This window comes from Natrix helvetica (assembly GCF_964273705.1).
Source record: "Natrix helvetica genome assembly, chromosome: 3".
NCBI lineage: Eukaryota > Metazoa > Chordata > Lepidosauria > Squamata > Natricidae > Natrix > Natrix helvetica.
In genome coordinates this window covers 13,435,098-13,459,378 of record NC_138549.1, presented here as the reverse complement: position 1 = coordinate 13,459,378, position 24,281 = coordinate 13,435,098, and the positions used below count along the sequence as shown (strand labels likewise).

The 24,281-nt window shown below is 46.6% G+C and overlaps 1 protein-coding gene across 2 annotated transcripts in view; it reads left to right on the top strand.

Moving 5' to 3' along the window:
- The first annotated feature begins 563 nt into the window (after nucleotides 1–563).
- TBC1D4 (TBC1 domain family member 4) overlaps nucleotides 564–24,281 on the top strand; it is a 101,878-nt gene continuing 78,160 nt past the window's right edge. The window contains exon 1 of one of the 2 annotated variants that reach the window (XM_081949424.1): nucleotides 564–1,367. In XM_081949424.1, coding sequence (XP_081805550.1) covers nucleotides 939–1,367 — 429 coding nt within the window. In that variant the 5' untranslated portion in view covers nucleotides 564–938. The remainder of the gene's footprint in view (nucleotides 1,368–24,281) is intronic. The other variant, XM_081949425.1, reaches the window with a different exon arrangement.

Here is a 24,281-nt window from a genome sequence, read left to right as displayed (position 1 = left end):
GAATAGCTTGACTCCCTCTTCTTTGTGGCAGCCCCTGATATTTGCAAGACTGCTATCATGTCTCCCCTAGTCCTTCTTTCTATTAAACTAGACATACCCAGTTCCTGCAACCGTTCTTCATGTTTTAGTCTCCAGTCCCCTAATGCTCTTTGCTGCTCTTCTCTGCACTTTCTAGGGTCTCCACATCTTTTCTACATCGTGGCGACCAAAAAAGGTGGCCTTCCCAAGGCATTATAAAGTGGTGTTTACACTTCACGTGATCTAGATTCTCATTAATACTCATGATATTTAGGAGAAACATAGGTGAATGCATGGGAAACAAAAATAAAAAAAACCTTTTTTAATAAAAAGAAATGCATAAGAAATAAGAAAAAGAAGAATATGTTTTCTCCCCCGTTTTCAAATCTCGGGACTTCCTGGCGGCCGAGCTGCAAGGACTAGCCCTCGAGGCTGTGGGGGGAGCCTCCCCTCCCGCGCCCAGCGACGAGGTCTCCTCCTAATTGGCCCGCCAGCTTCCCCCGGGGAGGGAACCGGGAGCGCCGTCAGAACTGGAGCACCAAACACCAGCAGCAGCCGCCGCAGCAGCGAAAGGGGCAGGGAGGGAGGAAGACAAGCAGGCGCAGGCACCGCGGCCCCCTTTTCCCCAGCGCCAGCTCTTTGGCTGCCTTCCCGGCTAGGCAAGGGCGAGGAAAGCCAGCCGGCTAACCCGTTCGGCGGGCGGGAGCCCCACCAGCCTTGCGGAGGGCGCTCGGCCACGCTGGAGGGGCTCAAGACCCCCTTGGAGGGAGAAGCGGGGAGAAAGGCGCAGCAAGGCGGACCTTGCCTGCCTGCCTGCCAGCCTGCCTGCGGGTCGGTTCCGTCGGCCGGGGACGCGTGGCTGGGCGCTGCGGAGGCCGAGCTCCGCTAATCGGGAGCCAGCGACCGGCCCCTGAGCCTCGATGGAGGCGGCGCCCTTCCCGCACCCGCTGGCTCCCGAGCCCGGTCCGGTCCGGCCTCCCGGCGAGAAACGCTTTCCCCTCTGGTACGTGGGTTGCACCAGCCTGGACCGGCGCGCCACGCTGCCCATGTTGCCCTGGCTGATGGCCGAAGTCCGGCGGCGCAGCCAGAAGCCCGAGCCGGGCGCGGCCCCGGCCCGGGAGGTGCTGCTGCTGCTGGGCGCGCCCACCCTCCGCTGCGTGCCTTCCTCGCCCGCCGGCGGCGGCCCCGGCTCGGCCGTCTTCATCTTCGAGCACAAAGCGCAGCACATCTCGCGCTTCGTCCACAACAGCCAGGACCTCACCTACTTCGCCTACCTGATCAAGGCGCAGCCCGACGACCCCGAGTCGCCCGTCGCCTGCCACGTCTTCCGGGCCACCGACCCCAATCAGGTAGGAAGCGGGGGAGAGGGAATAGGATTCTTTTATTTTAATTTATTGGACTTCCACTTCCAGAATTTCCCAGCCAACACAAGGCTAAGGATGAGAAATGGAATAGAATTCTTTATTTTAATGTATTGATTAAAAATAATCCTAAATCACTTTTCCCCCCAGTGCTGTTGTAACTGAGCCGTCACTAAATAAACTGTCGTAAGTTGAAGACTACCTGTACTAAAACCAGTTTTTCATAACCTTGGGCACCTTAAGATCCGGCGGATTTCAACTTCCAGAATTTCCCAGCCAACTCAAGGAATTGTAGTTCTTAAAATGGCTAAGGATGAAAAATAGAATAGAATAGAATTCTTTATTGGCCAGGTGTGATTGGACGCACAAGGAATTTGTCTTTGGTGCAGATGCTCTCAGTGTACATAAAAAGACAAGATGCATTCGTGAAGAATCATAAGGTACAGCACTTAATGATAGTCATAGTGTACAAATAAGCAATCAGGAAACAATATCAATAGTAAGGATACAAGCAACATAGTTACACTCCTGCAGTCATAAGTGGGAGGAGATGGGTGATAAGAATGATGAGAAGACTAATAGTAACGCTAATGCAGCTTTAGTGAACGGTTTGACAGTGGTGAAGGAATTATTTGGCGGTGGGAGAAGATGGCTTCCTCGTTGACGGGAGCAGAAGTAGGGCATCTTGAGGTCCTCCAGCCCCACCCCTCCACTTTCCAGGTGAGGTTGTGGCCTTTTTATCTTTTATCTTCCCAATTTGGGTTTTTTTGGGCAGCATCCCTAGGAAAAGATTGGGGGACGAAAGAAGCAATGGCTGCTTTTGACCAGATCCCCCCCCCCAGTTAATAGGTGGGGTGAGGAGACTTGAGGGTGGGCTACTAATCCCAGATGGGTGTGGGCTTAGATAGCAGGATGACCTGGGTGTGGCGTCTTGGCCAACTTTGGCTGATTCCCCCTATGGCAGCAGTCACCAATGGCTGATCCGTGAGAAAATTTTGGTGGTCTGCAGAAAAATTATTTGCATTGTTTACATTGCAGTAAATCAGGGGTCCTCAAACTACGCCTACTGGGCCAGATATGTGCAATGAATGCTTGTGTTGCTGCAGGGAGTATCCCGTTTTGGGGTCTTTTGGTGTGGGTCAGAGCGGGGCAGAAATTCCGACTTGGGGTCTGCTTCAGCCTCCTGGTGCGGGGCTTTGGGCAAAGGCCAGAGGGCCTTGTTCCAGTGGGACTGCATCATGGCCTGGAACTGGCTAACCATCTCAGCCTGCTGAGCTTTCTGGTGCCGGTATCTGGCCTGGCACTCCCGCAGGTCTTCCCTCTGCTTGGAAAGCCTATGCTGGTAGTCCTCAGTGAGGTGCTTCTGCTGAGCCTCCTTCTCCATCAGATCCAATTTGAACTGAGCTCTTTTGCCAACTCTTTCTCCTGGGGGCTGCTTAGCTCCAACAGCTGCTTCCTGTTGGGGCCCTAAGGAGACCGGCGGGCAGGTTAGGGGTGGCTGGGAGGGGAGGGGCAAGTAGAAGCCAGCAAGGCGCCCCTTGATTTAAGTGACATCAAGTTGGCCATGCCCATCCAGTCACATGACCACGTAGCCACGCGCAGCCAACTGATCCTTAGGTAGGTCATATTAGTGGTCTGTGGTATTTAAAATTATGAATTTAGTGGTCCCTGAGGTCCAAAAGATTGGGAACCCCTGATCTAAACAGGAGACCTTACACCATTTCTGACAGATGACAGTCCAGTCTCTTCTTGAAAGCTTCTGATCTTTTAGCTTCCCTATTTGTTGTTGTGTTTTTGGCTAGCATCCCTCAACTTCAACTTCTGAAGGCAGCTTCTATTCCATTGGTTGATTGTTCTCACTGTCAGAAAATTCCTCTTTATTTCCAGGTTGAATCTCTCCTTGGTCAGTTTCCATCCATTCCTTGTGTGGCCTTCAGGTGAAGCTCCTGAAGCCTCCAAAGGGCCTCGGGGAGGGGGGGGAAGCCGGGGAGGCTGTTTTTGCCCTCCCCAGGCTCCTATAAAACCTCTGGAGCCTGGGGAGGGCAAAAAAAGCATGCAAAAAATGGGGGGAAGCGCCTGTCATGCACGCATGTGCACTGGGTGTGTGTCGCACATTGCATTATGGGTGTGACACGCCCACGCACGACCCCCCCTGTGTTCCCCTACTTATGGCACGCGAGCCAAAAAAGATTCACCATCGCTGCCCTATACCATTTCAGAGGAATGCTAGTCCAATCTCTTCTTAAAAACCTCTCTGCAACTTCTGGAGACAAATCGTTCTATTGGTTAATTGTTTTGACCGTCAGGAAGGTTGCTTCTCTCCTTGATTAGTTCCCACGCATTGCTTCTTGTCCTGTCCTCAGGTACTTTAGAGAATAGATTGACCCTCTCTTCTTTGCGGTAGTCTCTTAGATCTGGGGTCCCCAACCCGCCGGTCCATGGATTGACACCAGGTCACGCATGCCAGCAACTGAGCCGCACAAGCAAGCAAAGCCACATCCGTGGGATGCAGGCAGCATGCAAAACCACACCCCATCCAGAAATCATGGGACCAGTCCCTGGTGCCCAAGTGGTTGAGGCCACTGCTTTAGATATTGAAACACTGCTATCCCTCCTAGTCCTTCTTTTCATTAGACTAGACATACCCAGTTTCTGTAACCGTTCTTCGTATGTTTCAACCTTCAGCCCCCTAATCATCTCTGTTGCTCTTCTCTGCACTCTTTCTAGAGCCTTAACATCATTTTTTGCATCGTGGTAACCAAAACTGAATGCAGGATTCCAAGTATGGCCTTACTAAGACATTATAAAGTGGTATTAACACTTCACGTGATCTTGATTCTATCCCTCTGTTGATGCAGCCTAAAACTATGTTGACTTTTTTGGCAGCTGCTGCACACGGCTGGCTCATATTTAAATGGTTGTCCACTAGGACTCCAAGATCCCTCTCACAGCCAGCGAAGACGTCTCCATGATCATGTGGCCGGCAAAACTAAATGCTGAAAGTGCACGGAATGCTGTTACCTTCCCACCAAAGGTGGTTCCTATTTTTCCACTTCCATTTTTTACATGCTTTGGAACTGCTAGGTTGGCAGAAGCTGGGACAAGTAACGGGAGCTCACTCCGTTACACAGCGCTAGGGATTTGAACCACCAAACTGCCAGCCTTTCTGATCGACAAGCTCAACGTCTTAGCCACTGAGGCATTGCATCCCATTTGACAAATGTACACTGAGCTCAAAGAAGAGGAACAAATAAAAATTGCTCAGCTTCTTAAAAAATGGTTTTTGGGGATGCTGGTTCAGCACCTTATTGCTTTTATTTTTAGCTGTGCAAGCACAGCACCAAAGTCAATTTCCCTCCCCCCCCCAAAAAAATGGAAATAACAACAAAAGCAAACAAAGAGACGTGGAAAAGTGCACACAGGAATGACTCTCTGTATTCTGTATTTCCAAGCAGAAATGTTTATAGATAAACAAAAACTTTGATTCCGGCCACTGAATCTTACATCTTGCTCACTGTGGGATCCCAAGGAGAGCAACCAGGATTGAAGTCTCTGCACCCTTTTGCTTTATGGCACCCAAGAAGGGGACTCCCTGCCTCTCTTGGCCATGCCCCCCCCTCACCCAGCACTTCTTGCAATTCTAATCCAAGTTTTCCGTGCCCTTGAGATAGAAAAGAGCATATCCAGTTGGGGATAAACCTTTCCTTGCTTGCAAGCTTCATCCCAAGCTATTGGCATCCCATTATTTTGCAGCTGGAGTGATGTCCCATGTTTTTTAAACGTCTTCGATTCCAAACAAAATAATTTATTTTAGTTTTCCAGGGTTTTGCAATAACAGTTTTGGCAGCTGTGGGCCAAACTCAAGTCCCTCATTTCTGTTGCTGAAGAATCATCTCAAAGAAACCACTAAGGGTGAGTCCACTTAGAATTCCTGCATTCGGCATTCAAGATTGGGACTTCTTTGAAATTTCTCTGGTCGTTTGAACATGGCGATGTTGCACAGATTCTCCTGTGGCTGCTTTGGCCTTGAGGTGCTGTAACGGACCCCACCTAGAGAAATGCATCCAATTTTGGTCACCACACTATAAAAAAGATGTTGAGACTCTAGAAAAAGTGCAGAGAAGAGCAGCAAAGATGATTAGGGGACTGGACTGCCCTGGAGGCTTTGGGCCTCTTTGCTGCTTGGCTCCAGGAGTTCCTGGAAGAAGCACAAGGAAGGCCAGAGGCAAGCTGGTGCCTGTCCTTCAGCCTTGGGTGATGGCATGGAATGGGTGATGGCTATCTCAAAAAAAGTGGGACAAAGGTCTCTTATCATCTCCCTTAGAAAGGTGAGAGAAGTTTGTTTGGACACAGGGACTTCATAAAATTAATTAAAATGAGCCGTGGTGGTGCAGTGGTTAGAGAGCAGTACTGCAAGCTGCATCTGCTGTCTGCTCTCTTCAGTTGGGCAGTTCAATTCTCATTGGCTCAAGGTTGACTCAGCCTTCCATCTTTCTGAGTCGGGTAAAATGAGGACCCAATTTTTTGAGGCAATATGCTGACTCTGTACACTGCTTAGAGAGGGCTGTAAAGCACTGTAAAGCACTATATAAGTCTAAGTGCTATTGCTAAGTTCCTTCTGGGCTAAATCTCAGGGGGCTTCAAGGCTGAAGAAAATTTGGAGATGGCATAAAAGCAGATATGCAGTGGTAATTTTACTCTCTCTTCATGGCTGACTCTCCTTTTTCCTACTGGGATGTGGACTGAGTCTGCAGTAGGTTCAGTTTACTAATCCGTAATTAATCCATTGCTATAATAACTCCCCAACGTAGTTCATTAATTTGTCCTATTTTATCACGCAGGTTTTGGAGCCCGAATTGCCTTATTTCTTCTTGTGTTTTCTAGAGAGTGTACGTTTCCTTTTCAGATGAACGTGTCCGTTCATTTCTTTGTACGTTGTATTAAATTGTGTAACTTCCTGTAGCCAGAAATAGAGCAGAAGTAAGAGAATAACAGACTTGGAAGGGATCTTGGAAGTATTCTAGTCCAGGGGCACCAGGGGTGGGCTTCAAAAATTTCAGCAATGGGTTCTCTGCCCGGTTGCTGGGTGGACGTGGCCATGGTGAGTGTGGCCTAGTCGGCCTCCTGCACCACTGGGGGGGGGGGGGTTGTCTTCCCCAGGCTCCAAAGGCTTTCCTCGAGCCTCTTGGAGGCGAAAAACTGCCTCTCCTGGGCTTTGGAGGCCCTGTGGAGGAACTTCCAGGAGGCCCATTTTTGCCCCTCCCCAAGCCTCCGTGCGGGCCCTGCACTTACCTTGCATCCAAAACACCCTGGAAGGGGTGGGATGGGTGGGGCCAGCCAGGGGTAGGATTTGAAGGTTTTCCGAACTGGCCGTAATGTTAGCTACTGGTTCTCCCGAACCTGGGCAAACCTATAGCAGCCCACCCTGGGTGGTCTCCAACCTTTTGGGCACCAGGGACCGAGAGAGAGTTTTCCATGGACTGAGTGTGCTGCCTGCATCGCGTGGATGGGATCCCTATTCTACTCCAACCCCCTGCTCAAGCAGAAGACCCTATACCATTCCAGCCGAGTGGCTGTCTCGTCTCTTCTTAAAAGCTTCCAGTGATGGAGCACCCACAACTTCTGAAGGCAACTTCTGTTCCACTGGTTAATTGTTCTCGCTGTCAGGAAATTTCTCCTGAGTTTTTGGTTACTTCTCTCCTTGATTAGTTTGCACCCATTGCTTCTTGTCTTGCCTTCTGATGCTTTGTTAAAAAATAAGTTGATCCCCTCTTCTTTACGGCAGCCCCTCAAATACTGGAAGACTACTATCATGCCATCCCTAGTCTTTCTTTTCTCTAGACCTGTGATGGCAAACTTATGGCACGTGTGGCACAGGTGGCACACAGAGCCATTTGTCAGGGCACGTGGGGCATTGCCCTATCAGCTGGGCAGCACAGCCTACCTTCGGTCTTCTTTTGACACCATTTTTGACTTCGGCCTTCTTTTGACACCATTTTTGACTTCGGCCTTCTTTTGAGGCCATTTTTCACCCTCTGGAGGGCAAAATACGACCCTATGAGCAAACCAGAAGTGACTTCCGGTTTGCTTGTAGGACCGGTTTTAGCCATGAAGGCTCCAGAGCATGAGAAATGGGCCATATGGACAAACCGGAAGTCACTCCGGTTTGCTCGTAGGGTCATTTTTTGTCCTCCGGAGCCTTCAGGGAAGCCCCCTGAAGCCTCCAGAGGGCTAAAGCCAGCCCTACGAGTAAACCGGAAGTCCATTCCTGAATTTCCAGTTTGCCCATAGGGCTGATTTTTCATGCTCTGGAGGCTTCAGGGAAGCTCCTGAAGCCTCCGGAGGACCTCCGGGGGTGTGGGGAGGAGGCTGTTTTCACCCTCACCATGCTCCTATAAAGCCTCTGGGGCCTGGGGAGGGTGAAAAAAGCATGCCAAAATGGGGGGCAGCGCTGGTCATGCGCGCAGGCTCGCTGGGGTCATACACATAGGATTATGGGTGTGGCATGCCCACACACGATCCCCCCCTGTGCTCCCCCCGCTTTTGGCACGCGAGCCAAAAAAGGTTCGCCATCGCTGCTCTAGACTAACCTGGGATTCCTTGTCCTGGCTTCAGGAGAATAAGTTGACCCCTTCTTCTCTGTGGCAGCCCCTCAAATATTCAAAGGCTACTATCGTGTCCACTCTAGTCTTCCTTTTCACTAGACTAGACATACCCAACTCCTTGCTGCAACCATTCTTCATTTGTTTTAGCCTCAGGGCCTCCCAAATTATTTTGGGGACTCTGGCCAGATGGCCATCCCTCTGTTTTAAGAACTCTTGAGCAGACATTCTCTAGTCTTGTTCTTTAAAGATTTGGTTAATTATTAATCTTTTGGTCCTGACAGCTTGAAGGTATTTAGCATAACAAAGAGTCAAGACAGTCAAGATCCAGGGGCAGCCCTGCCACTTAAACCTGCCTAAGTCAATATTTATGGTAACAGGTGAGGCAAAGTTGGGCACCTGATTTGGGTGTTGGTGGAAAAGAGATTCAACAGGAGTTTTCTCTTGATTTGCTGAAACGGAGGGGAAGGAGGTGCCATTAGGCTCCACAGCCGAAGATCTCAAATTGCCAGTAGAATCTCAGACAGGACGTGGCTAGATGTGTCTCTGGTGGAGACAGGGGTAAAGATGTTCACAGATTACAGGTAGTTCTCGACTTACGACCACAGACGAGCCCAACCTTTCTGTTACTAAGTGAGACATTTGCGGTGTGAGCTTTGCCCCCCCCCCCACTTCTTTGACATTTCCTGCCAGACAGGTTAAGTGGATCACCGCAGCTGTTAAGCTAGCAACACGGTCGTTAAGCGAATCGGGCTTCCCAGTTGACGTTAGCTTATCAGAAGGTCACAAAAGGGGATCGTGTGACCGTGGGACACTGCAACCGTCGTAAATATGAACCAGTGGTCAAGGATCTGAATGTTGATTGCGTGGCTACGGGGAGGCCGCAAGGGTCGTAAGGGTGAAAAATGGTTGTATGACATTTTTTTCAGCGTTGTTGTAACTTTGAACAAAATGAACTGTTGTTAAGTCGAGGACGACCTGTAAAAGAGTTCAGCTCTATGCAAAAAGCAAAGCTGGGCTGCAGGGCTTCAGTTCCATAGATGTGTTTCTGCCTATGGCTGTGAGAGAGATCTTGGAGTCCTAGTGGACAACCATTTAAATAGGAGCCAGCCGTGTGCAGCAGCTGCAGAAAAAGCCAACACAGTTCTAGGCTGCATCAACAGAGGGACAGAATCAAGATCACGTGAAGTGTTAATACCACGTTATAATGCCTTGGTAAGGCCACACTTGGAAGACTGCATTCACTTTTGGTCGCCAGGATGTAAAGAAGGGGTGGAGACTCTAGAAAGAGTGCAGAGAAGAGCAACAAAGATGATTAGGGGACTGGAGGCTAAAACATGTAAAGAACGGTTGCAGGAACTGGGGTTTGTCTAGTTTGATGAAAAGAAGGACATGGGGTGACATGACAGCTGTGTTCCAATATCTCAGGGGCTGCCACAAAGAAGAGGGAGTCAAGCTATTCTCCAAAGTACCTAAGGGCAGGACAAAAAGCAGTGGGTGGAAACTAATCAAGGAGAGAAGCAACCTAGAACTAAGAAGAAATTACCTGACAGCGAGAACAACTCATCAGTGGAACAACTTGCCTCCAGAAGTTGTGAATGCTCCAACAGTGGAAATTTTTAGGAAGAAATTAGATAACCATTTGTCTGAAGTGGTGTAGGATTTCCTGACTAAGCAGGGGGTTGGACTAGAAGATCTCCAAGGTCCCTTCCAACTCTGTTGTTCTATTCTATCCTCAGTTATTCCTTTGAAGGCTTGTGGGTCACTTGTTCTTCATCCCAGGACCGACCCGACTCTTGGATCTTGCCCCATTGTGTCATTTCGTGTCCATGGCACATGTTCTGATATAAATATTTGTTAGCAGTGGGGGAAGGCAGTCTCATAAATTACACTATATCAGGTATCAAAGGAGGGGAAGTCCCTTGTACTCCGGAAAAAAAGACAGGATATAAATATAGTAAATACATCTTGATAGTAAATAAATAAATACATCTTTAAGGCCGCCGTGGTTTTAGCACCACACTGTTTGCCTGTGGCAAATGAACACTTGACAAAGTTTGTTAAGTCAGCTGAGAGCAAGCTAAGCTCTTCAAACTTATGTCTGGTAAACATAGGTCTGGTAAACTCACCAATTTGTTTTTCTCGTCATGTACATGTATACAGTGCTGAAATTCAATTTTTTTTACTACCAGTTCTGTGGGCATGGCTTGATGGGTGTGGTGTGGCTTGGTGGGCGTGGCAGAGGAAGGATACTGCAAAATCTCCATCCCCTCCCCACACTGGAGCCAGCCAGAGGTAGCATTTGCCGGTTTTACGAACTACTCAAAATTTCCGCTACCGGTTCTCCTAACTACTCAACATTTCCGGTTCTCTAGAACCTGTCAGAACCTGCTGGATTTCACCCCTGCATGTATACCTCTGAACTAGACTATGTTGTTTCTCTGTGTCATATAATATATGTGGGCATATGCATAATTTTGTAGTTAATTATGTTCAGGGGTTTGCTACTACGGATTTTCCCAGGTTTGAGAGAACCTGTAGCTAATGTTTTGGCCGGAGAACTTCCAAATCCCACCCCTGGCTGCCCCCCGCCCACCATGCCCCACCCCTGGCTGGCCCCACCCACCACACCCCACCCCTGGCTGGCCCTGCCCACCATGCCCCACCCCTGCCACCCCACCACGCCTCTCCCAGGAGTCTCCACGTGACCTGTTTTAGATGCGAGGTAAGTGCAACGCCCACGCACAAGCTCGGGGAGGGGGGAAAACGGGCCTCCTGGAAGGCCTCCAGAGCCCAGGGGAGGCAGTTTTCACCCTCCCAGTGGCTGGAGGAAAGCCTCCGGAGCCTGGGGAAGGTGCAAACGCCCCCCGCCGCTGTGGTACAAATGCCCCTCCTGCTGTGGTAGGCCACGCCCACCATGGCCACATCCACCCAGGAATCCAAGCAGAGAATCCATTGCTGAAATTTTTGAAGCCCATCCCTGCTTACGTTGGAAGAGATATCCATCTGGTTCAACTCCAAGCAGGGAGAAAGACCCTGGAAACATGGAGGGTGGTTGGAACGATGGTTTATTGATGAACAGGACCAGGTGAGTTTGAGGTCCTGGGTAGCTGACCACATGGAGTGGAGAGTGAAGTTTGTTTATAGCCTCTCTTGGACCTTGCCCTTGAGCTTCCTGTTCCTGTGGCAAGGGCATGTATCACATTGGCTGTAGTCAGACTCCCATGGGGCCATGTGGGGTCATGTTTGTCTGAATCAAGTTTGGTTGAAGCATGGAGGGAGATGCAATGTTCCCCAGGTGATTGTGCCATGTGGTGAGCTCTGCTGATAGATAATCCTATTATGTTCTGCCGGGTCATGTCTTAATCCCATCACCCTGAAGCTGAAGGTCTTTTGTCTTATAGGTAGGCTGGCCCAGTCCTTCTTAATGGGCACCAAATATCTGCTGGGGGCAGGGAGCTGGGGCTGAGTTTAAGTCTTCCTTAAGATTTCCATTTCTCTTTTAGGGGAAATATAATAGTTTGCCTTTTTAAATATTTCTTAAAATATTTCATTCTTCTAGGAAGGGTGACTTCACTCACTCATTTATTTATTTACTAGTTGATAAACTAGTCTATTTATTTATAGGGGGAAAATGTCTGGACCAAATGTAATTTCTAATGTTAGATTTTCCCCCTTACCAGAGCGAGCTCCTTTGTGGAGTATTGTGAAGCCGTTACCATAGCAACTCCACTGCGCTGTACAGTAGAATCAATTTTACAGCAGTACAGTAGAAGCCACTTTAAGGCACAACAGGCTGTATCTTAACAGAACACCCCCCACCCCATGGGTGTTAGGGCTGTCTTATCCCCACAGTATTTGTTTCCAGAGAGTAAGTCATCTGTGTACCAAATTAGGTTGAAATTGCTCGAGGCGTTCCAGAGTTATGCTGGAACACACACACACACACACACACACACACACACTTATATATGTAGATTTATTTATTTATTTTGGCATGTTTATGTAGTGTATATTTGAGATGTTGACCCTTTGAGAGCTGTATACAACAAAATTTCATTTTAATGTATGCTGATTAGTGTACATTCAAACTGACAATAAAGTTATTCTAAGTTCTCCCAAGTTCTAGGTTCTATCTCAGTTTTGGATTATTTTGGTCTGGTTGTACTTGAAATGTCCCTTTGACAATGCCCTGAAACACTTTTAAATCCACTCCTGTACAGTGCTTTTAAAAAAAACCGATTTTCCTTCAACAGAGCTCCAGACTTACCTGCAGTCTTACCGTCACGGTGTATGGAATATAATTGTAAAGTTTATTGCTGAAGACAGGTTCACGCTTCCTAGTGGCAAAATGCTTCCCGCAAATGCGTTCATGCCCACCGCCTAATTTGTTCTTCTGACAGGCGTAATTAACAGCCTGAGGTTGAGAGCTGACTCAGTCCGTGGTTTGGGGTGTGAGTAGCATTAAAGGCTGTCCCTGCTCCTTGCATGGGAGCCTCAAGGGAGTCCCACCCTTCTGTTCCCAATGGCAGAACTTAATACTGGAGGTAGTTCACTAGTTAAAATTCAGTGCTTCCCCTGCCCCTGGGTTCCCTTCTTTCCAATCTTTTTTATTTTTTGAATATATATTTATTGGTACATTTTCTTCTTTAAAAACATTTTAAAAAATCCATGTCTACCTGAACAGAGTGTTGACTGGGCACAATTAATTTTAATATAGATACAATAACCATAGCCATACTCTTACCATTCTGCCTTTGCTGAAGGTACCAAGTCCTGAAGAAACTAGCTTTTAATGGAAATTATAGGTGACTGAGGTCTCCCTTCTTTTAGAAAGATGTGTGAGCTTAATCAAGATTGAGTAATGGAGCAACAATATAAGTACATCCAACTATATTAATTTGACGTGGGTTAAAAGATGAGATGACAAAATCATGAGACTGCATCTCACTAACCTTGGCCATGTCCTGTGGAGGAATTCACTGGAGAAAGCAATTATGCTTGGAAGAGGAAGGAGAACATTTGTAGCTCAAGGTTGGCATGAGGGGACCTTGGTCCTCGCTGAGCTTGCTTGTTTTCTTGCAGATGTTTCATTCCCCAAACTAGATAACATCCTCATTGCTAGATGATATCATTTAGTTTGGGGAATGAAACATCTGCAAGGTCAGAGAGCACCAAGGACCTCTTAGGTTTGGAAGAGTTAGCTGTAGAAAAGAAACCAAGCTGTTAAAGAACATGGTGGTTAGACACTATCAAAGCTGACACGGGACAGAGCATAGAACAACTCAAAGAAGTAGTGCAGGATTGGAAGATATGGAGAGACTTGGCCCATAGAGTATCCAAGAGTCGGACATGACTGAATGGATATCACCATTTCCACCGCCACCACCATCAAAGATGAGATGGATTCTCCCCTTCTCGTAGTTATTCTCTATGTCAGGGGTGTCCAAACTTGGGAACTTTAAGACTTGTGGACTTCAACTCCCAGAATTCCCCAGCCAGCCATGCTGGCTGGGGAATTCTGGGAGTTGAAGTCCACAAGTCTTAAAGTTCTCAAGTTTGGACACCCCTGCTCTATGTGAAGGGGATCTTGTGAGACAGTCCCCGATTCACACAAGCATTAAGCCATGCTTTGTTTTAGCAACTTTGGGAAGCCCTCCCCCCACAGAAGAATGAAATATTTGGGGGAATATTAAAAAGGCAGGATAGAATATTTCCCCTAAAGGAGAAATAAATTTTTTTAAGGGAAGGAGAAACTCAAGAGGCACAGTTTCCCTCTCCCAGGCAGAAATTGAGGAGGCCAGCTTTTAGAAATGCAGATTTAGTAATCCATCCAGAGAGACTGGGTGAAGACAAGAGACTCAGATAAGCAACAAACAAAAAATTAACAAAATTAGCTCAGAAAAGCACCAAGGATTTGCATCTCCTCTTTTGCCTAGAGAGCCAGCTATGAGCCCTACATAACCTCTAGATGTCCCCCATGGGAATCTGACAGCAGCAAATAGAATATTAAAGGACATGTTCTTGCACAGGAACAGGAAGCTCAAATACAAAGCCCAAAGAAGGTATAAGCCCCCACCAGTACTCTCAACTCCATTTTGTCAGCTACACCAGAACCATAAACCCATGTGGTTCTCCTTCATCAATAAATGGACCTTCTTTTCAGTCAGCCCCCATTTTGCTTCCAGCTTCTTTCTCCCAGCTTGGAACTGAACAAGTTGGATTTTCCTTCCAACACCACCATTATGGGATTCATTTTTTTTATTACCGGTTCTGTGGGCGTGGCATGGTGGGCGTGGCATGGCTTGGTGGGTGTGGCAGGGGAAGAATATTGTAATATCTCCTTTCCCTCCCAGGGAAGGTTACTGCAAAATCCCCATTTCCACCCCACTCCAAGGAAAGGATACCGTAAAATCTCCATTCCCTCCCCACCCCACTAATGGGCTTCCCAGCTCTGTTCTCCTGTGCAGGGACTCCAATCAGCTGGGACTCGGGAGGCAGGGAATAGATGGGGCCCAGTCAGAGGTGGTATTTACCGGTTCTCCAAACTACTCAAAATTTCTGCTACTGGTTCTCCAGAGCTGGCCAGAAGCTTCTGAATACCACCTCTGAACACCATGATGGGCCTCATTCCCAACAGGAAAGCATAAACCATGGTTTATAAACCACCAAGTTTTAGGTTTTTTTTCCACCAGCTAAAACAACCTCATTCAGAGTGAGTATAATGTTTGAACCTGCCCACCCTGGACCATGGAAGTCTAATTTCCAGGAAGACCTTCCAAAGGGATGTCCTCCTTCCTAAAATTTAAGGAAAAGCTTGAGGCTTTTGAAAATTTGCTTTTCGGTGGCATTTTCAAATTACTGTTGTGGACCCGAGGCGTTCTTGATTGGCAAGAAGATTGAATTGCATTTTGTGCGTAACGCTATAGGGAAACTTGCAGCTGTTTTTACAATAACTTCAGCAAATCTTGGAAAACAGATTAAAGGTCATAACACAATTTGCTACTGGGAAAATGCTGGCCTCTTGTTTCCATAAACAAATGATCTGAAATTATTGTGAGCCGTGGAAGGGGTTAATTCGTCTGGCATTTCCTTTGATCTTTTTCTTGAAAAGGCTATTCGGAGGCTGAGAGAGAGAAGGGAGAAAATAGGAGGCTTGTTAGAAAATAAGAATCTGAAAGGATACTGAGAAAGTGGAGAATTAGATCAGAGATTGGAATGGAATAGAATAGAATAGAGGAGAGGAGAGAATGAATAGAATAAAATAGAATAGAATAGCAGAGTTGAAAGGGACTTTGGAGGTCTTCTAGTCCAACCCCCTGCTCAGGCAGGAAACCCCATACCATTTCAGACAAATGGTTATCCAATCTCTTCTTAAAAACTTCCAGTGTTGGAGCATTCACAACTTCTGGAGGCAAGTTGTTCCACTAGTTAATTGTTCTCACTGTCAGGAAATTACTCCTTAGTTCTAGGTTGCTTCTCTCCTTGATTAGTTTCCATCCATTGCTTCTTGTCCTGTCCTCAGGTCCTCTGGAGAATAGCTCGTTTGATACGGGTACCCCTCACTCGCACCCTCCAACTATGAATTGAATTGCTGGGTTATTTCCAAATGCTTTACTGCTGATGCGTTTTGAATGACAATTCTTGCAAAGCCACACTTTGAAGCTTTGCTCAGGGTGACTTGAATACAATAAGGCTCATCGTTTTCCTTCATTGAACATATCGCAGTCCAAAAAGCTTTCAACAGAATGACAGAGTTGGAAGGGACTTTGAAGGTCTTCTAGTCCAACCCCTTGCCCAGCAGGAGAACCTATACCATTCCAGACAAATGGCAGTCCAATCTCTTCTTAAAAGCCCCCAGTGAGGGAGCAGCCATAACCTTTGAAGGCAAGCCATTCCACTGATTGATTATTTTCACTGTCATGAATTTCTCCTTAATTATAGGTTGCAGAGCATTCCTTGATAAGTTGCCATCCATTACTTCTTGTCTTCTTGCCTTCCAGGCCTTTGTCAAATAGATTGTCCTTCTCTTCAAACATTGGAAGACTACAATCATGTCACTCCTAGCACTTCTCTTCATTAGACTAGACATCTCCAGTTCCTACAACTGTTCCTCCTATGTTTCGGCCCCCAGCCTCCTAATTCCAGAGTCTCAATGTCTTTTTTTTTTTTGTTATCATGATGACCAGAACTGTACAGTTTCCAGTGAGGCCTCTCTAGATATTGAGTGGGAGCGAGCCTCATTGGTCACGCTGCCCTGGGTTGAAATTGTCTGAATTGCCATTTTAAAATTTGGGATAAGGCGGTGGATGGCGCCGAAATCTTGACTAAAATAATTACGTCAAAGAAATTCTCCCTTTTGCTGGAGCGCCGTGTAATATCTGCATTATTATGGAAAAATACAGTTTGGGTGAATTGGAGCAGTCTCAGCCTTGGAAAGAAGCTGTTTTCTATTTGGGCTGCAGGTCATGTGAGTTATTCCAAGGTCGGCTCAAAACTCTTCCCCTCCAGCCTAGAAGAAATTAATAATGTCTCTCTTGTGGCAAATTGTAGCCTTGCTTAATTTTAAGGCCTGGGAACAAAAGAAGAGGTGAGGGGGGGCTGTTGACTTATTTTCCAAAGCATTAGAAGGCACAACAAAAAAAATAACAGATGGAAACTAATCAAGGAGAGAAGCAACCTGGAATTAAGGAGAAACTTCCCAACAGAGAGAGCCATTAACCTGTGGAAGAGCTTGCCTTCAGAAGTTGTGAGTGCTTCATCACTGGAGGTTTTTAAGAAAAGATTGAAAAAGCCACGTATTTGAACTGCCATAGAGCTGTGATGGTGAACCTATGGCACATGTGCCCAAAGTGGCACGCAAAGCCATGTTTCCCGGCACGCGTGGCCTTGCCTGTTTGTCTTCCGGGTTTCTGGTAGGCATGCGTGTCCAATGATCAGCTGTCCTTCAGTTCCAAAAACTGGCATGCGCATGCACACCGCCCAACTGATTGTCGGGTGTGCATGTGCTCCAGAACCCAAAAGTTTGGTTTTTCCAGAGCGCGATTCTTTTGCACGCGCGGCAGTGCCAAAAACCGCCTTGTGCGTGCATGCCGGCCAGCCGATTGTCAAATGAGCATGCTTGCTAGAAGCCAGAAGCCCGGCTTTTCTGGAGCGTGGCCCCAACAAGCGTGCGTGAGCATGATATTTCCATGCAACCTCTTCAGCACTCAGTGCTGAAAAGTTTCACTGTCACGGGTATAGGGTCTCCTGCTTGAGCAGGGGGTTGGACTAGAAGACCTTGTCAGGGTTCCAAGTAATAGACCCATAGCAAGCAAAACGCCAAGGCAGGCAGACTCCTCAGAGAATAGCTGTATTGCTAATATCATATTGGCACAGATCTGGTGAAAGCCGACTCTGAAGGGCCCCTCGGTTTTCACCTAATTAAAAGTGAATGTCTTTTCCTCAATCCCAAACAATCAGTCACATGGCCCAATCAAGCAGTGGAGGGATTCACTTACCTTCCCTACTGGTTTGCAAATGTGAGCGCACATGCCACCTTCTCCGCATGCGCACCACCTTCTGCGCATGTGCAGAAGGTCGCGCATTACATTGGGGCCGAGCCTCCCAAGGCTGCCACTACCAGTTCGCCCTAAGTGGAGAGAACTGACAGGAATCCACCACTGCAATTAAGACAGCATCCGCTGGTCTGCTGATATCACTCCTCCTTCCTCCGGCCAGGTGTGAGAACGTCCTTGGTTCCCAAGAGAAAGCATTTTGTTTTGACTACACAACCCCAGCTATCTCCCCCCCCCCATCCCTTAGCTCCAGTGTGGCAGCATTGAAGCCTGAAGATGGCTTGGGCCAGGTCCAGACCTCCAAGGTCCCTTCCAACTCTATTTTGTATGTTGTGTGTTTAAATCAGCTGAACCAGCCCTCCAGGACAACCATCTTTCCTCGTTGACTCTTGATGGCCAGGCAGGGTTTGTAGACATTTAAAGCTCTCTCTTCTACCCCAGGGATCTGTAGCCAAGGGTCTCCCATTTGCTTGCTTGCTTCCTAACACCCCATTCCCATTCTGAACAATAATGTTGCTTCTGATGTTTTCTCTGGCGTCTACCATGTTTACTTGGTCTTATGAGCCATGATGGCACAGTGATTAGAGTGCAGTACTGCAGGTTACTTCTGCTGCCTGCCGGCTGCCTGCAATTAGGCAGTTGAAATCTCACCAGGCTCAAGGTTGACTCAGCCTTCCATCCTTCTGAGGTGGGTAAAATGAGGACCCGGATTGTTGGGGGCAATAGGCTGACTCTGTAAAACCGCTGAGAGAGGGATGTAAAGCACTGTAAAGTGGTATATAAGTGCTGTTGCTATTGCTTATGAATCAGCTCAAGACAGTCCAATTTTTTTTTATTCTTAAAATTTTTAATAAGTTTTACAATTATTACCCCCTTTACCCTTCCCTCTTCTCCCATCCCTACCCTCTTCCCTCCCTCCCTCCCCCCAACCTCCCAGAGCAAAATGCAGGGTATAAACATTTAACAACCATACGCTAACATAAGCTAACTAATTTTTACATGTTACTATTCTTGTGCTTTAACTCCCCCCTTTATTAAACTAGCTTTGAATAAATTGTAGCATTCCTTATGCCTTCATTCATAAACTAACTGAAATTTTTTAGTCCGGTATTTGTTTTGAATATAGTCAATCTATCTTCTCCAGTCCTGCTTGTATTTCTCCTCTGAATGGTCCTTCAGAGATGCTGAGATTTTGGCCATCTCTGCTAAGTTTACTACTTTTAACGTCCATTCTTGGATAGTGGGCAACTCTTCCTTCTCCCAATACTGCGCCACCAACAATCTTGCTGCCATTGTTAGGTTCAAAATCGAATTAGTCTCTATAACAGTACAATCTGAAACTACACCTAACAAAAACAACTGGGGCGTCAACTTTATCCTCTTTTTCAAAATATTTTGAATAACCCACCATATTTTTATCCAAAATGCTTTAACTTTTTTACAAGTCAACCAAATATGGTAATACGTGGCATCAACACAGTCACATCTCCAACATTAAGATTGTAGATTCGGATACATACAGGCTAGCCTTTTTGGATCTAAATGCCATCTGTACAGCATCTTGTAAAAATTCTCTCTCAAGTTCTGAGTTTGTGTAAATTTTACATTTCTTACCCAAATCTCTTCCCATGTTTCCATCACTATTGGTTCTTCAAAATTTTGTGCCCATTTTATCACACAGTCCAAGTTGTTTTGATGCATGGGAACCTGAGCCAAAAGTTTCCATTGTTGAATTCTCAGACAGAATAAAACCGAAGAGGCTTTTCAGGGTGTGTCGAAATCAAGGCTTGAAATGTAAACTTTCTTCCAGAGAGTCTCCTTCTTGTTGTTGCTCAGAAAACCTCCATGGGAATTCAAACAATGATAGACCTGTTCAGTCTTGGTCTGTTCAAACATGTATGTTCAAGCATCCTCTTAGCTCATGTGTTGCTGATCAGAATCACAACCTCTACATTTTCATTGGGAAGAGACAACATCCATTACAATAAGCTTTCTTAGTTTTGGACAAGCCAGTCTCCTCCTCCTTTACTACAGATAGCCCTCAACTCATTGCAATTTCTTTACTGACCGTTCAAGGTTACATCATCTGAAAAAAGTGACTTACGACCATTTTTCACGCTTAATGAGCATTGCGGCATCTCCATAGTCATGCGATCAATATTCAGATCCTTGGCAACTGGTCTATACTTATGACGGTTGCAGTGTCCTGGGGTCACGGGATTCAATTTTTGTGACCTTCTGACAAGCCAAGTCAGCTGGGAAGCCAGATTCACTTTACAAATGGGTTACCCACTTAACAGCTGCAGTGATTCGCTTTAATGACTGTGGCAAGAAAGGTCGTAAAGCTGGGCAAAACTCACTTGACACGTGTTCTCGCCTAGCAACAGAAATGTCGGCCTCGATTGTGGTAGTAAGGCGAGGACTGTTAAGGACGCGATGGCTTAGTGGCTAAGACACGAGCTTGTCGATCAGAAAGGTCGGCAGTTTGGCGGTTCGAATCCCTAGCGCCGCTCCTGTTACTTGTCCCAGCTTTTGCCAACCTAGCAGTTCAAAAGTACGTTAAAAATGCAAGTAGAAAAATAGGAACCACCTTTGGTGGGAAGGTAACAGTGTTCCATGCACTTTTGGCGTTGAGTCATACTGGCCACATGACCATGGAGACGTCTTCGGACAGCACTGGCTCTTTGGCTTAGAAACGGAGAAGAGCACCGCCCCTAGAGTTGGCAACGATTAGCACCCATGTGCAAGGGCAACCTTTTAAGGTAAGAACTATCGGTATTGAAGCGTCATGCTTTTGCTCAGTAGGAGCATTTTCAAGCATGGCTGCTTTTCCCACTGCAATCGCCGTAACCCAATCAGCCCCCAACCGAGTAAAGTTCATCTTAGGGAGGATTCTGGCTGCCCCCAGACCCAGAAACAGTGCATGTGTGATACCCCCCCCCGCCTGCCCCCCATGCATGCATGCATGTCTCTGCAGAACCCCCCAAATCAGCTGGCTGGTAGGGGTGCATGCACATGTGCGGTGGAGCCGATGGCTTACATGCCCGCAGAGATAGCTCCGTTTGCCACAGATACGCCATAGGTTTGCCATCACGGCCCTAGGGCCCTCCAGGCAGGAGAGCTTCATAATATCATGAGCCCCTTCTGCCTTTGCCTTGGAAAAAGGAGAGCTGGAAACACAGCCTGCCTATGTCTAATATTCTCTCAACCGATTCCATGGTTGGCTCTGCTTGGGGTTAATTTTAACCCCCTTGGAAGCTGGTCATTGAATCCCTTTCTGGTATTCCCAGAACACCCCATCCCTCACGGGTTGGCATGTGATGGGCTGAGAGCCAGAGAGTGACTCATCCAACACCCTGCAGCCAGAGGGAGAACAACTCCTGGAGAAGGCGCTGCAACAAACACACCCATTTTGTACCCTCTGTCAGAGGAAATAAACATCTTGGCATAGGGCACATTCAGTTCTCCGTTTTGGGGAGTGATGATTTAAGCACCTTTGCCTTGAAAATTCAAGGCTGAGATATTTGAATGCTGTTCGAGAACCGACTGCTGCTGACTTAGTTATTTGCGGAGCAGTTCATTTAGTAAGAGGTTGTTGTGAGCAGGAAGCCTGTGTAGATAAGGGAGCAAGGATTCTGTTGGCAGAGACTAATCAAATTGTTCTGCTCTTGCCCTGCCAGTCCACTTGTTTTGCTACTGATAAGTGTATAAAATCTTCTTTGTCCCTTTATTAGGCTTGCTGGTCTCCATCTTATCGAGAGTGGGGGAAGGATACCTGTCTGGGCAAGCAAGAAAAACACATTTTAGGTTACTACAGTTTTGGGAGGGACGTGGTGGCTCAGTGGCTGAGACGCTGAGCTTGTCGATCAGAAGGTCAGCAGCTCAGCCGTTCGAATTCCTAGCGTCGCATAACAGGGTGAGCTCCCGTTACTTGTCCCAGCGTCTGCCAACCTAGCAGTTCTAAAGTACGTAGAAAATGCGAATAGAAAAATAGGAACCACTTTGGTGGGAAGGTGCTGGCTCTTTGGATTAGAAATGGAGATGAGCACCGCCCCCTAGAGTCAGGAATGACTAGCATGCAAGTGCGGGGGTACCTTTATCTTTACTTTACAGTTTGGGGATTCAGTAACCCAGCTTGCACAATGCATTCATTTTTTAACAGAGAGTAGAGTAGAGAAGAGTAGAACAGAACAGAACAGAATTCTTTATTGGCCAAGTGTGATTGGACCAGTGGTGGGTTTCAAAATTTTTTAGAACCTCTTCTGTAGATGTGGCCTGGGTGGGAGTGGCTTGCCAGCCATGTAACTGGTTGGGCGTGGCCAACTTGTAAAATGTGGTGAAACTCACTTAACAACGCTCTTGCTTAGCAACCAAAATGTTGGCTCAGAAACTCTGGCATTTGAAGCACGCAAGTCTTAAAGCTGTCAAGATAGAAGACCCTTGAACCCCTAACCCTTTAGAAAAAAAACCCCCAGGGGTGTTCAAACTTGACAGCTTTAAGACTTGTGGACTTCAACTCCCAGAATTCCTCCTCCAGTCATGTTGGCTCAGAAACTCTAGCATTTGAAGCACGCAAGTCTTAAAGCTGTCAAGTTACAAGACCCTTGCACCCCTAACCCTTTAGAAAAAAAAACCCAGGGGTGTTCAGACTTGACAGCTTTAAGACTTGTGGACTTCAACTCCCAGAATTCCTCCTCTCGCTCTTCATCTTGATGATGTGCAGACGGGCGGGGGGAGGGAGCTGGAACCGGTTCTAAACGGCACTGTAGATTTGTGGAACCTCTCCTATAGAAGAGCTTAGAACTGGCAGGAACCCACCCCCGGATTGGACCCACAAGGAATTTGTCTCTGGTGCACAAGCTCTCATACGAACAACAAAGCAATAAGACATAGGTCATAAACCATAAGATACAAACAACCATTGATCTGTCATAATATACCAAGAGGAGAAGGTAGTAGGAAAGATGAGAGGTGACAAAGATGAAAAGATGAGAGGTTGAGAAAGATGAAACGATGACAAGGATAATAGCAAATCAGCCTACTATATGGGTAAATGTCTTTAGGCATAAGACAGTGATTGCTGTGGGTGTTAGATAAGTGATGGTTTGGGGAAAGAAACAATCCTTGTATCTAATTGTTTTTGGCACACAATGCCCTATTGCGGCATTTGAGGAGGGGGAAGTTGAAACAATTTATCTCCAGGATTTTGTGTGTGTGGAGGGGGTCTGTAGATATTTTCTCAGCCTTCTCTCTAGTTTGTGCACTAGTATAGGTCCCCAATGGAAGACAGGCTGGCTGCAATTATTTTTTCTTCTTCTGTCCTAACTATCTGTTGAAGTCAGTGTCTGTCCTGTTTGGTTGCTGTGCCAAACCGGATGGTTATAGACGTATAAATGACGGACTCAATCATTCTTTTCTGGAACTGAATGGACAGATCCTTGGGCAGTCTGAGCTTCCTGGGTTGATGCAGGAAGGAGACCATTGATATTTATTGTTGATATTAATGATATTGATATATCTATTCTGTCTTCTTTGTTGTTCGGAATCAACACTTTGGGCTACCTGCAGTTTAAGCGAAAGAAACACGATTATTGATCAAAGCATAAAACTTATTTTTTGTCCTGAAACGGAGTCTTGCGGGCTTTTGTTTTGTAGGAAGTTAGCACCTACCCCTCTCCTAGAAAATGAAATATTTGAGGAAATATTAAAAGGACAGAATATTTTCCCCCTAAAAGGGAGGCAGAAACTCAGCCCCCCACACCTTAGTCAATGGGCCATTAAGCCCCGAGCCAGTCTATTCTACATAACAAAGATCTACCTCCTTCAGGCAGAGCCATAATGGGAATCCCAAAGCCCTTTCATTACATCATCACCCAGCAAGAATCAACCAAGCCTGGGACACAGGACTACAGAATTGCCCCTGCATGGCCCCATGGGAGTCTGACAACCAATCAGAATACAAGCTCAAATTCAAAAGCCCAGAGAGGGCATAAAACCCAGGCACTCTCAGCATCTCTTCCCTTTTCCCCCAGGACCTCAAACCATGTGGTCTCGTCCATCATCAATAAACCTTCTTTCCAAGCAACTTCCATGAGTCCAGTATCTTTTCCCCCACTTGGAACTGAACCCAGATGGGCATTTCTTCCAACAGTTTTGATTATAAATAAGTAGACCAAGTCTTCAGATGGGGCCCCCAACAAATATTATGAAAAATAGTATATTAATACATAACCTAGAAGCAAATGTTCAGTTGTGAGGAAGGAAAAAAATATCAAGTGTAGAGAAGGCTGGACCCGTATGAATATTTTGACAGTGGTTTGCTCTCCAAGTTTGTTTCAATTTAGTTTCTGAACATCATTAACAGGATATAAATGTCTGGACATTATAAGCTAAGGAGAATAGGACAAACAAATTCTACTGATGATGTTACCTAGTCTGGTAAAGAAACGTTCAGAAACTAAATTGAAAACAAGGTTGGAGAGCAAACCACGGCCAAAATCTAAAACCAGAGCTACAAGTATTTTCTATTATGTCAACCTTACAAATATTTTCTAAGATCACTCTTTTAATTTCACTCTAGAGATGAGAATAGGTGCAATGTTGGGGGGAAAGGGACACTTTTAAGCTAAGCAACTTTTCTTCAATGGGTTGGGCTACTCTTTTCCTTATGGTAGCTTCTTCTCTGCTAATATTGTACTGCTAACCAGAGCATACAAAACATTTGATGGACCAATTCTTGAACA